The following is a 12,325-nucleotide window of genomic DNA, read 5'->3' on the forward strand; positions in this document are numbered from 1 at the left end:
CCTTATATCCTCCATACATATCAAGCCTGATTCAGGGTCACGTCATTCCTCTTGACCCCTCTCTTATTCTTCCTCACATACACTCTCCAAATCTTGGGCTTAGGACCATATTCCTGGCCCAGTTGTACCTCAGCATTTCTATCAATGCCACCCGCATCAGGAATGACCTTGTCCTCAAGGTTAAATTCTGGAAATTGACCTCTCAACACAGCATTGTCCTCCCATGTGACATCATCAATAGATTTATTCTTCCATTGGATCAAACTTTGAGGAATGGAAACTCCTTCCTGAACTGTTACTCTGAAGCCCAAAACCTTTACTGGATATACCTCTTCTTCAGCAACAACCTCTAATTCTTTAGGCAATTCTCCCAGGATATGGTAGTTCCCAACTGCCTTCTTTAATAAAGATATGTGAAAAACAGGATGGATTTTGGAGTAGTCAGGTAGTTGAAGCTTATAAGCAACTTCTCCAACCTTCTCAATGATCTTGAAAGGACCATAAAAACGTGCTGCAAGTTTCTGATTTATCCTTCGGACAACTGATTGTTGCCTATGGGGCCTCAATTTTAAAAACACCCATTCACCAATCTCGAACTGCAAATCCCTCCTCTTCTTATTGGCATACACTGTCATTTGCTGCTGGGCTTTGAACAAGTGCTTCTTAAGTTGATCCAAAGCCTCATCTCTGTCTTTTAACTCCAAAGCAACTGCAGCTACCTTTGTTTCATTGCTCAAGTATCGCAGCAATTTAGGAGGTTGTCTCCCGTACACAACTTCAAAAGGGGACTTACCTATAGACACATGATAAGTAGTGTTGTACCAATATTCAGCCCATGGCACCCAATAGGCCCAAGTCTTGGGTTGATCAGCCGCAAAACACCGAAGATAGCTTTCAAGACACGTATTGATAACCTCGGTTTGCCCATCTGTTTCGGGATGATAGGCGGAGCTCATTTTGAGTGTCGTACCCTGCAATTTGAACAATTCCCTCCAGAAATGGCTCACAAATAAGGGATCTCTATCACTTACAATGGAACTAGGAATTCCATGAAGTCGCACCACCTCCTTAACAAAGACTTCTGCCACAGACTTGGCAGTATAAGGAATCTTCAATAAGATAAAATGACTATACTTGGATAGTCTGTCTACCACCACAAAAACCGCTTCAAAACCTCTGGATTTAGGCAAGCCAGTCACAAAGTCCATGGAAATATCCTCCCATACAGCATTGGGAATAGGTAGAGGTTGTAAAAAAACCCCTGGAGTAGTTGCATCATATTTCTGTCTTTGGCACACATCACATGCTCGTACATAATCCCGGATGGATTTCTGCATTCCCACCCAGTAAAGATTCTCTGCAATACGCCTATAAGTCCTCAAAAATCCAGAATGGCCGCCCATAGGAGTTTCATGAAATTCTTTCAACAATGAAGGAATAGAGGGAGATTTAGCACCCAATACCAAACGGCCCTGGTACAATAAAACCCCTTGCTGCACACTATAACCCGGTTTAGCCATAGGATCTTTTATCACCTCCGCCATTACCTTCTGAACAGATTCATCATTCCTCACTTTTTGTAGTAGCTGATTACTCCCTAACCATATAGGAGTGTGCACCAGTGCAGAAAATGCACCCTCATCATAGCAACGAGACAAGGCATCAGCAGCTTTGTTTTCGAAACCCGGTTTATAACACACTTCAAATTGATAGCCTAACAACTTTGCCAACCAGCACTGTTGGTCAGGAGAGGAAATCCGCTGCTGTAAAAAATGCTTCAAACTCCTATGATCAGTGTACACAACAAACTCCTTGCCCAATAAATAATGCCTCCAATGTTGAATGGCAAGGACTAAAGCCATCAACTCCTTTTCATAAGTAGTTTTCATCAAGTTGTTGTCAGACAAAGCTTTGCTAAAATAAGCAATTGGTTGTCTGTTTTGCATCAACACAACACCTACTCCTCTCCCAGCAGCATCGCATTCAATTTCAAAGGGCACAGAGAAATTAGGCAGCAAAAGAACAGGAGATGTTGTCATAATTTTCTTTAACCTCTCAAAAGCTTCCTTAGCAGCCATACCCCAATTGAAACCATCTTTCTTTGTCAATTCGGTCAGAGGTTTGGCAATCTTGCCATAATCCTTGACGAACTTCCTGTAGTATCCAGTCAAACCCAAAAACCCACGCACTCCTTTAACATTCTTAGGTTCAGGCCACTCCAAGATGCATCTAACCTTTTTCTGGATTCACAGAAACCCCTGCACCAGAAATTATATGACCCAAGTAATCTACTTGCAAACATCCAAATTTACACTTAGCCATGTTAGCAACAAAACACTGATCCACTAACACCTGTAGCACTTGTTGAAGTTGTTGTATGTGCTCCTTTTCATCCTTGCTGTACACCAATATGTCATCGAAAAATACCAACACAAACTTTCTAAGAAATGGCCTAAAAATGTCGTTCATTGTGGCCTGAAAAGTGGCTGGTGCGTTCATCAATCCAAAAGGCATCACAAGATATTCGTAATGACCATTGTGAGTCCTAAACGCAGTTTTGTGCACATCATTCTCATGCACACGTATCTGATGATACCCTGATTTTAAATCAATCTTCGAAAAAATTGTTGACCCATGTAATTCATCCAACAATTCATCCACAATGGGTATAGGATATTTATCCGGGATAGTTACTTTATTGAGAGCTCTATAATCCACACACATCCGCCATGTTTGATCCTTCTTCTTGACCAAAATGACGGGGCTAGAGAACGTGCTCATACTGGGCTGAACAACCCCTGCCTGCAACAGTTCCGCTACTTGTCTCTCAATTTCAGATTTTTGGTGGTGAGGGTATTTGTATGGCCGCACATTGACTGGACCACAATTAGGTAACAAATTGATTCTATGCACCTGATCTCTTACTGGAGGTAGTGTTAACTTGTCTGTAAACACTGCAGGAAACCGCTCCAATACTTCCCGCACACTGTTTTGACCCAATTCCATTACATGCTGCTTCTCTTCCAATTGAGTCCACCACCCTTCACCATTCCAGTCCCGCTCTTGGCCTGTCAAGAAGGAATTGAGACAGCCATGTCGAACCTGTCCTTTTCCTTGACCCTGTAATGTTACCAGCTCCCCATTATGCCAAAACTGCATAGATAAATTTTTCCATTCCATTACCACTTTCCCCAATGTGCTCAACCATGATATACCGAGAACCACATCTAACCCTCCTAATTCCAACACCAGAGCATCTATTACAAAGAGCCTAGACCCCAGAAAAAGCTTAATTCATTTACACGTGCCTTCGGACATAACCCGATGGCCATCCCCAAGCTTGATTCTCTTAACAGTAGTAGGGCTTACTGGTAGTCCCAAGGCGGAGGTCAATTCAGGTGAAATAAAATTGTGGCTAGCTCCACTATCGACCAACACCTCCACAACCACATCAGCTAATTGTGCCTCCAACTTCATGGTATTATATTCTCCCATCTTTCCCAAAACCCCAATAATTTTGCACTCCGCCTCTGGTTCTTCCTCCTCCTCGGCATCTTCTACCTCCAACGCTACTATTTCTCCGTCTTCATTCACTGTTTCTCCTTCCCCCAATATCAACACACGTAGGGAGCGTTCAGGACATTTGTGCAAGGTTGGGTGATACTTACCACCGCACTTAAAACAAAGCCCCTTTGCTCGCCGTTCCTCCATCTCCTCACTTCGCACTCCCCGCCACCGTTCCGAAGCTCTACCGCGGCGGTCGCCGTCGCTCTTCCGTCCCGTCGAGCTCAGCGATGAAGTTGGGTTCGCGTTCGACCCAAAAGAGCTCCCTGTTTTTGCCGGGTTGGGCCAACTTAAGTTTCCGGGTCTATTCATGTCCTTCTGGGTCGGGTTAAACCCACTACTGAACTTAAGCCCACTTTCTTCTCTTCGGCCCACAAACCTTTTCCCCACAGCTTTTTCACCCTCGGCATCGTCTTCCTTAATCTCCTCCTCAACATCCTTAGCCATCCTCATCATCTGCATCCGATTAGAAGGATTCAGAGTTCTCACCCTTCGCCGGATTGGAGGTTTCAACCCACTCATGAAGTATCCTAAGTATTGCTCCTCCGGCAATCGACCCACCTGCGAGGAAAGCAATTCAAATGCTTCAACAAACTCTTCAACTCTTCCAGTTTGACGGAGCGTGGATAATTCTTCAAACGGGTTTTCCAATCTCCGGCCACCGTAACGTGCGATCAATGCCCTTTTGAGTTTTTCCCATGATAGCTGATCTTCCGTCTCCATCAGTAAATTGAACCAATGGATCGTGGGACCTTCCATGCTCAAACGTGAAAGCTTCACCCGCATATCCTCCGGTGTGTTCTGGACATCGAAATATATTTCCGCACGAGTTATCCAAGCCACTGGATCTTCGCCATCGAACAGTGGAAGCTTCACCTTCTTCCCGGCGAGTCGAGACTCACTCGAAGGCGAATCACCACTCGAGTTTCCACTCGATGCCTCTCCTTCTCTATTTCCCTCCTTCAGTTTGCTTAGTTTCGCGAGAACTAGACTCTGCTGCTGCATCTGTTCGGACTGAAGCTGCATCTGTCGAACCAATGCGTCGAGCGTGGAGGTAACATGTCCCACTTGGGTCTCCAAAGCGTCAATCCGATCACCCATCTTAGGCGTAGGTGGCTTCCTTGGCATCGACGGTCTTCTCCGGGCTGGGTCTTTATCCGGCAGGTCGGACCAATTTAATGGAATGCAGATCAAATAACAGAGACAATCAGCAAGAAAATGGATATCTCCTTTAGGATTCCTGAATCAGTTAACTAATACCGTGTATCTCAGCAGGAAAAAATAAGGAAATAACAATCTAACAGTAATTGGTAGCAAGCTACCAATCCAGAGCCACAGGGCCTCTACAATTCACGTTTACAGTGAATCCACTTCTAACAGAATCCTCCCTCCTCTCTCTCTCCTCTAACCACCTATATATATTACTAATGCTTATACCCCTTATATCCTCCATACATATCAAGCCTGATTCAGGGCCACGTCATTCCTCTTGACCCCTCTCTTATTCTTCCTCACATACACTCTCCAAATCTTGGGCTTAGGACCATGTTCCTGACCCAGTTGTACCTCAGCATTTCTATCATCATTGTTGCAAGAAAACTCCCACAACATACCTAATCATAGTCACATCATATGTACATGTTAAACTACGGGATAACCATTATCTCATACTTAAGAATAATCAACAGAAGTTCAATTTCAATAAAATGCCAAAAATCAGAGTAATTACAGTTTTAAATAAAACACTTTCCAATGCAAAAATCACAATTCACACAAAAGAAAATCATATTAAACATTAAATATCAAACTTGAGTACTCAAACTTACCAAAGTATTATCCTTGCAAGTTGAGTACATTCTTGCAGGTTTTGTTCATAACATTTTAAGCAATCTGTATGGTTCAAAGTTGTGTGTTCAATAAATATTCTGTAAAGCAATCATTTACCTTATTCTAGTGTTTCTGTGAACAAGTGATGAAAAATTATCATATGACACATAAGTGGGGAAGCTGGTGTGATACTAACATATACAACATGACAACTAAGATATACTAAGATGGTATCTATGATTTATTTCTAGATTGAATATAAATATATTTTCTAATTATAATTTTTTGAAACCTATTGGTCTATTGAGATTTTCTAACACATAGTAGATTCTATCCTAGAATATTCAGATCTTCATCTAAACAAACAATTCCTTGGCTTTTATAGGTCTCAGCTTGATCTCAAAAGGCATAACCTTCATTAACCAGTGTAATGCTTTATATTAGGAGTGAACGACTAGCGCGAAAGCTCTTTTCTTCCTGATTTCCCGCCAAGCTAATAATATAGTACAGTTTGGGATCAAGTAGGTGCATACTGCTTGCTACAATTTGGTCCATGCTAAAACAAGAAAAATCTGGTTACCTAATCATGAACTTTAATTCATCCCATCAATTTTAGTTTCCCTTCTCTTTTTCTTCTTAGTTTGGCTGTTCTATTGAAATAAAGTTATTTTGCTTGATTCAAATATCATAAATAAGAGACTCAATCAATATTAAATTACTTAAAATAAAATAAAAAGACTTAGACTTATACAATTTCACGCTTTAAAGGGCTTTTTATGAACCTACTTTTTTTTAAGAAAAATTGTTAATTAACAAATGACTTCAAATAATTAAAATTTATCAATTTTTTGAATTTCACTTACTCTTTCGACATTCTCTGAATCAATATTTCTTTCTTTATAATTACTTTCAAATTCCTGCCTGTAATAATGATCATTATTAACCAATAATTCAAAGCAACAAAAATAGAAATATATTCAAGTAGAACTATATTTCTCTCTTTCTCCAAATGTAAGGTCTTTCTTTGCTTTTCTCTTTTTGCTTTTAGGAATGGCTTTTTTCTACATTAAAGTAAACAAAATGTAATGGGTAATATCTAATTCAATAATAAGTTTAATGTAAAATTTATATTATATATCTCAACAATAACTTCTTCTTGTAGATCTTGGGTCATTACTCTTGTAATACAACTTTGCAATTGAGTGGAAGGAGATTTGATGTTGTTTAGAAGTTCAACTTTCCTTTCTTCTACTTGCTCTTTTAGATTGACTTCCATATCCTCTTTTATTTTTTTCCTTTATCCTTTGAAGCTCAACTTCCATCTCCTCTTGCATTTTTTTCTTTTATCCCTTGAAGCTCAACTTGGACATTTTTTTGAACTTCATCAACTAATCTTTGTATCTCAATTTGAGATTTTGATCCAAATAAGTCTGTATATATCAATGTCGCTCTTTTACAAAGACTTGGAAAAATACATCATCTGAAGTTGAACTTTTATCTCGTTCTTCTAAACTAGAAGCAACTGCATCCTCAAGCTTTGACTAAATAATTATGAATAAAAGAAGTATAATTATGAATAATCAACATGTCTTTATTGAAAAACAGCAAAGGAAAACAGAAAATAAACAATACCAGCCAGCCCCAAACTCACAGTCATAGCCACACTTCAAAATGGCCAAATGTTCTGACTGCATAACATGTAAGTTCTAGAATTTTAAAAAATTTGTCCCTCCCCCAATTTGCAAGAAAACTGTTGATGAAGTTTGGTCTCTGATCCAAAAAAGCCAACCAAAGCAGCACAATGAGGCTAATAATAGCCTTGACAAGAATGAAACACTCCAAAAGCAACCCACATTTGGAGAAATTACTCTGGAGGAATTCCTAGTAAAAGTTGGGGTGTACGAGAATCAACACTATTCACTACTATATAATTTTGGTAACATTCCAAGCAATGTACCATTTAATACAAGTTATATAATAATAAGAACTACTGGATCTAATGTGCCTAGTACTAGATTTGAACAACATCCAATGCTGCCACAGAATAACACGTTAGTTTTAAGGAATCTCACTACTGCAAGTACTACTCATTCTCAAAACTTGGGAGAATCAAGTGTGAAGGGTAAGAAAAGGATAATTAATGGTCCTCCTAAAGTGGTAATAGAGAGAAGGCAGCGCAAAATGCTGAAGAATAAAAAATCTGCAGCACGATCTCAAGCAAGAAGGTTTTTTAGTCATCATAAGCTACTCTTTCTTATACATCTGATTCATATGTTTGCTACTTATTAATTAATCACCTAGTATACTAATATTCCATCTAATTAAATCCCAACAAATTGGTGAAGGTATATGTAAGTTCTAGAATTTTAAAAAAATATGTACATACATCATTGACAACTACTAAACTGTATAAAAAAATTGCATAGCATCTACTATAAACCTAGAGATAATGATTTAGATTACATACAATAATTTTTTTTTTCCTCACACAGGGCTTATATGTCATGATGAACATTTCTGCACGAGATGGCTCTCTTCCATTAGTATTTTTCAGTGCCTATCACATAAAAGAAAAAAAATATTATCAAAAGACAAATAAAACCATTAATACACTAATTATGCAATTGGCCTAAACTCTTCGTATCGTATTTTAGTTTTTGTGGTATGAACAATTATAAATTTTGCTCTACTTGTTTTGTTATTCTCACTACAAACGTTTATAATAAAATCATGAAAAGAGTAAAGATAAAAATCAACCAAAGTATAAGTACAAATAATCATATAATAAAATATAAATAATAAAATGACCTTGGCTATCTCAGATTTCCAAAATTTAACAAGAATTTTTCACTGATCAAGAGGAATACTCAAGGGACAATTCTTTATGTTGTAATCATTTCTCATATTTGGAAAAAAATATTTTGCCTTCAATCGACATTTATGGTTCCTCCAACTTGAGAATATGCTTCCTAAAACTCACTTTTTGGCACGTTCTTCAATATCAAATTTTGACTGCATCTCATCAATTAATAAATATTAGAATTTAAGTATTATATATAATTAAAGATAAAAAGTTAGAGAAGTACCAAGATTGTTTTCCACATGTAATCCCTACGATCTTTTAGTCCTTTCCAAGTAGCAAAAGTCAGAGGAGCAAGGTGTGCATTCCAAGCTAATGTCCCTAAATAATTACTCAATGTAGCTCGATAAGTGATGGAGATCAAGCTCAAGTGGACATGGAGGCCAATCATCAAGAGCAAGAAGAGGTTGAGGCTTAAATGGAGGACGCCCATGGAGGTCAAAGCCCACCTCAAAGGCTTACAAGAAGCATGTTCAAAGCTTTAGGAGCTAATGGACGTTTATTTTCTCTTTTTGTAATTTCTTTGTTTGAAGGTGCTTAGAGGGAAACATTAGAAACCTCTTTTGTTAAAGCATCTTTAGGTCTTTAGTTAGGATTCTTAGGGGGGGTGCGTTAGTAGATAGGTGTAGGAGTAATAGGGAGGTGCCAAAGTGAGAGAGAAGGTCACACCTTCCTCATGACTATAGTTGGCGCCACTTTCATTTGTATTTGGGGGGAATTTTGAATTCATTTAGCTTTGCATTTCAGCACCTCTAGGCTATAAATTAAGGTGCTGCCTTTGTATTTTTCAGATTTGAATTTTGATTAGAGAAACTATACTCAATTTTTGAGAGAGCATTGGAGATCTTTGTGCCTTCCTCACTAGTCTTATCTTGAGAGTTCAATGGTTACCTCAAGTGGCGGCTTGCACACTCATCTTGGAGTCACCATCCTCTAAGTGGCGTGATCATCCAACCATTCCTCCATCTTCATGAGCTTTCTCTTCTCCTTCCTTCCTTCTCTTTTTATGTTCATATCTTAGCTTGTGTTCTTGCCTTTTTTTTGGTTCGGCTTTTTCAATTTTCAGCTGGTTGTTCTTCTTTTGTTTGATTTTGGTTCGGTGCTTTTAAGTTTCCAGCATTTCTATTCGGTAATCTTACCTTTTGTTCCATTTTAATCGGTTCAATTTGATAATACATGGAACTTCCATATGAGTTTGAGTTTTGGTACTAGTCTTGGTGAGTTCTTGTTCATAGAACCTTGATCCAATTCTATGATAAAGTGCCTATCTCATATCCAACTCAAGATGATTCCTAAGAATGTCAAGAATCATTCATATTGTGCTTTTGGAATCATATCAATAAGTACCAACAAGTTGGCCAAGAGCATCAAGTTTAACCGGTAAACAATCTTCATATTTCAAGCCATGAGTCTTGAGACATTTGGTAGGGCCTCTTTTTCTTTTACTAGTAAACCCTGTTAATAATGTATAAAATTAAAAAATTAGTACATTGCCTACTAGACATATACAATAACATATTACATATTTGAATAAACATATATAAATAACTAACCAATGTGGTGGACTGAAGTTTGACTAGGTCTTGATGCGGTTTCTTCCAACCCATCAAGTATTTCAATCATAGAACCACATGAAAATGACACTTTATAGTTATTCACCAGCAAAGGTGGCTTTTCTTTCTCAGCACTAGTCATAAAATTATAAAATTAATTCCACAACAAATTGTACATAGAAAAACACACAAAAACTACATTTAAAAACATTAATATCATGTTCAATGATTATCCATTACACTTGTATCAACTGTTGTTCCAGGTACATCATCCCTAAACCAACTAACATGCTCACCTTCATCTTCATCAATCATAGGTTGATGAAAAAAAGCACTTTCTAATTTATCTCCCAAGTAGTTTTCTATATAATCATTCTCTAAATCTCCATGTACATCAAACAAATCTCCAGGGGTGGTTTTAGTGACAACTTGCCAATTATCAGTTGGATCTTCTGTGTAATATACTTGCTTTACTTGAGTTGCAAATACAAAAGGGTCACTTTAGTAAATCAAATTTCCAAAATTTACTAGTGTTAACCCAAAATGATCTTCGTTACTCTCAAACCAATCACATTTAAAAAATATGGATATTGTCTTACTGACAAATGACTTGATGAGTTCACAATTAAACAACACATAACGGTGATTTGCTCCCACTCAAGATGTTCCAAACTAGTCATCATTCCATTCCCTATTGGACCATCTAAATTCCTTGGCAGCTTGTTGAACTTTGTTTGGACATTATCATTCAAATATCTTGAGCAAAATGTCAAACACTCATCCGCCAAATACCCTTCTACAATTGAACCTTCTGGATAATTTCTGTTACGCACGTAAACCTTTAACCTATGTAGAAATATATAAGAATATAAAAATATGATTAGGAATAAAAGAGGAGAATATAAATTTACAAAAAAAAAAAGAATCAGTTGGTAAAAGAATTACCTTTCAATAGGATACATCCAACGATAATGTACAGGCCCAACAATTTTAGCCTCATACGCTAGATGTATGGATAGATGAACCATTATGACAAAATAGATGGAGGAAAAATCCTCTCCAATTCATATAGAATTAAGGCAATTTTTGCATCAAATGATTCAAACTCCTCAATTAAGATGACTTTAGAGCATAAAATTTTGAAGAAAGAACTTAACTTCATTAAAACTCTCGCAACTTCTTTTGGTAACACTTTTCGAATTGCTACTTTTAGCAAATCTTGCATCAATATATGGAAATCATGACTTTTTAGTCCAATGAAATTTTGTTGTTCAAGATTAACACATCTAGAAACATTGGAAGCATAACTTTTTGGAACTTTCACTCCTTTAGAACACGACAAAAGATGTCTTTTTCTTTTACCGAAAGTGAAAATCTTGCATGTGGAAGGAATACCTGTTTGGTCCTATATTTATAGGATGAATTAGGCATAATAAGCATAAATTACTCTCTGTAGTAAAATTTTAACATGTTGTTTTCCGTTTTAACATGTTTTTTTTTTGGTTTAGAATCACAAATATGACTAGGAAAGAGAAATAGATTCTTTTCTTTTTACCATTGACTGCTTTTTATGGTGGGTATTGAGCAACATTTTTTCTGATTACTTTGTCTAGGAAATCCTAAATGAATTGTTGCATTCATGGGTCATGAATCGAAGCTGAACTGAAAATTTCATTTCCAATATATTCTTGTTGTACCAAAATTGAATATTGCTATTTTTCTGGAATCAAATATGTAAAACATATATTGCATATATGTTTTATTCATACTCAAACTCCTGAACCTATTCTTTCTATATAAGTCTATGCCTAAAACTGATGTGTTCTACACTTTACTATTTGTCCTTCAAGTTTTCCAAGTTATTCTTTCTCTTCTGCTAGCTTTGCATTATGTAATTATCAGTCTATTTGTAACACATTATCTAACTGGTGTTCTTTTTACTTAAATAGGTGCAGTTAAGAGCAGATTCAAAAATGGCACCCTCCTCAGACAAAAATAGAAGATCCCGAGAACAAAACAACAATAGTCATGGGATTATGGAAAATTGGTTTGTTGGAGATGTTGAAGCCATGACCACCTTCATACATGAGATGAGAAAAAAAGAAAATTAATGTGCCAAAGGTGTTAGAGTTTTCCCGTCTGAAGAGTGAGAACTTCATAGAACTAAGAGTTGTTCTCAAGCACTAGAAGCTGAAACATTTCCTGGAGATGACTGGAAATGTCTATCCAAATTTCGTAAAGGTATTTTACACTAATCTCACTCAAGATGGCAGGAACCTTGTCTCCTATGTGAAGGGAGTAAAGATGACAATCACCACTGAAGTTTGAAACAACATTGTTGGGATTAAATACTCAGGACTAAAAGTGAGCAAAAGAAACACTGTCGGGATCCAGGAGTTTAACAAGATTCAATCTGTAAACAGGTTTCATGCAGGAGTTGTGTAAGAAATCCAGCCCAACCTGTAAACAGGTTTCATGCAGGTAATCTGAATCTTACGCCACAAATTTTGGCATATGTTAT

At 37.3% G+C, this 12,325-nt stretch overlaps 2 protein-coding genes and 1 pseudogene across 2 annotated transcripts; 1 reads left to right on the forward strand and 2 right to left on the reverse strand.

Moving 5' to 3' along the window:
• Positions 1–1,952: 1,952 nt before the first annotated feature.
• Positions 1,953–4,801, reverse strand: LOC137813675 (uncharacterized). Its single transcript, XM_068616055.2, has one exon. It carries the CDS (start codon positions 4,690–4,692, stop codon positions 3,295–3,297), a length of 1,398 nt encoding a protein of 465 aa, XP_068472156.1. The 5' UTR covers positions 4,693–4,801; the 3' UTR covers positions 1,953–3,294.
• Positions 4,802–6,441: 1,640 nt separating this feature from the next.
• LOC150029548 (uncharacterized) lies at positions 6,442–7,680 on the forward strand. The gene is made up of 2 exons (XM_090295864.1): positions 6,442–6,462; positions 7,102–7,680. The coding sequence occupies exons 1-2, from the start codon at positions 6,442–6,444 to the stop codon at positions 7,678–7,680; spliced, it is 600 nt and encodes a 199-aa protein (XP_090151990.1).
• Positions 7,681–7,778: 98 nt separating this feature from the next.
• On the reverse strand, positions 7,779–9,946 carry LOC150029549 (uncharacterized; annotated as a pseudogene).
• Between the last annotated feature and the right edge of the window lie 2,379 nt (positions 9,947–12,325).

The sequence above is a fragment of the Phaseolus vulgaris genome, chromosome 1, assembly GCF_051622355.1.
Source record: "Phaseolus vulgaris cultivar YP4 chromosome 1, ASM5162235v1, whole genome shotgun sequence".
In the NCBI taxonomy this organism is placed as follows: Eukaryota; Viridiplantae; Streptophyta; class Magnoliopsida; order Fabales; family Fabaceae; genus Phaseolus; species Phaseolus vulgaris.

Excerpts from the sequence above, each read along its gene's own strand:
- LOC137813675 (XM_068616055.2), bottom strand. The coding sequence starts at position 4,692 with ATGCCAAGGAAGCCACCTACGCCTAAGATGGGTGATCGGATTGACGCT.
- LOC150029548 (XM_090295864.1), top strand. The coding sequence starts at position 6,442 with ATGGCTTTTTTCTACATTAAA. Across the intron at positions 6,463-7,101 it reads TGGCTTTTTTCTACATTAAA|AATTTTAAAAAATTTGTCCC; the intron begins GTAAACAAAATG and ends TGTAAGTTCTAG.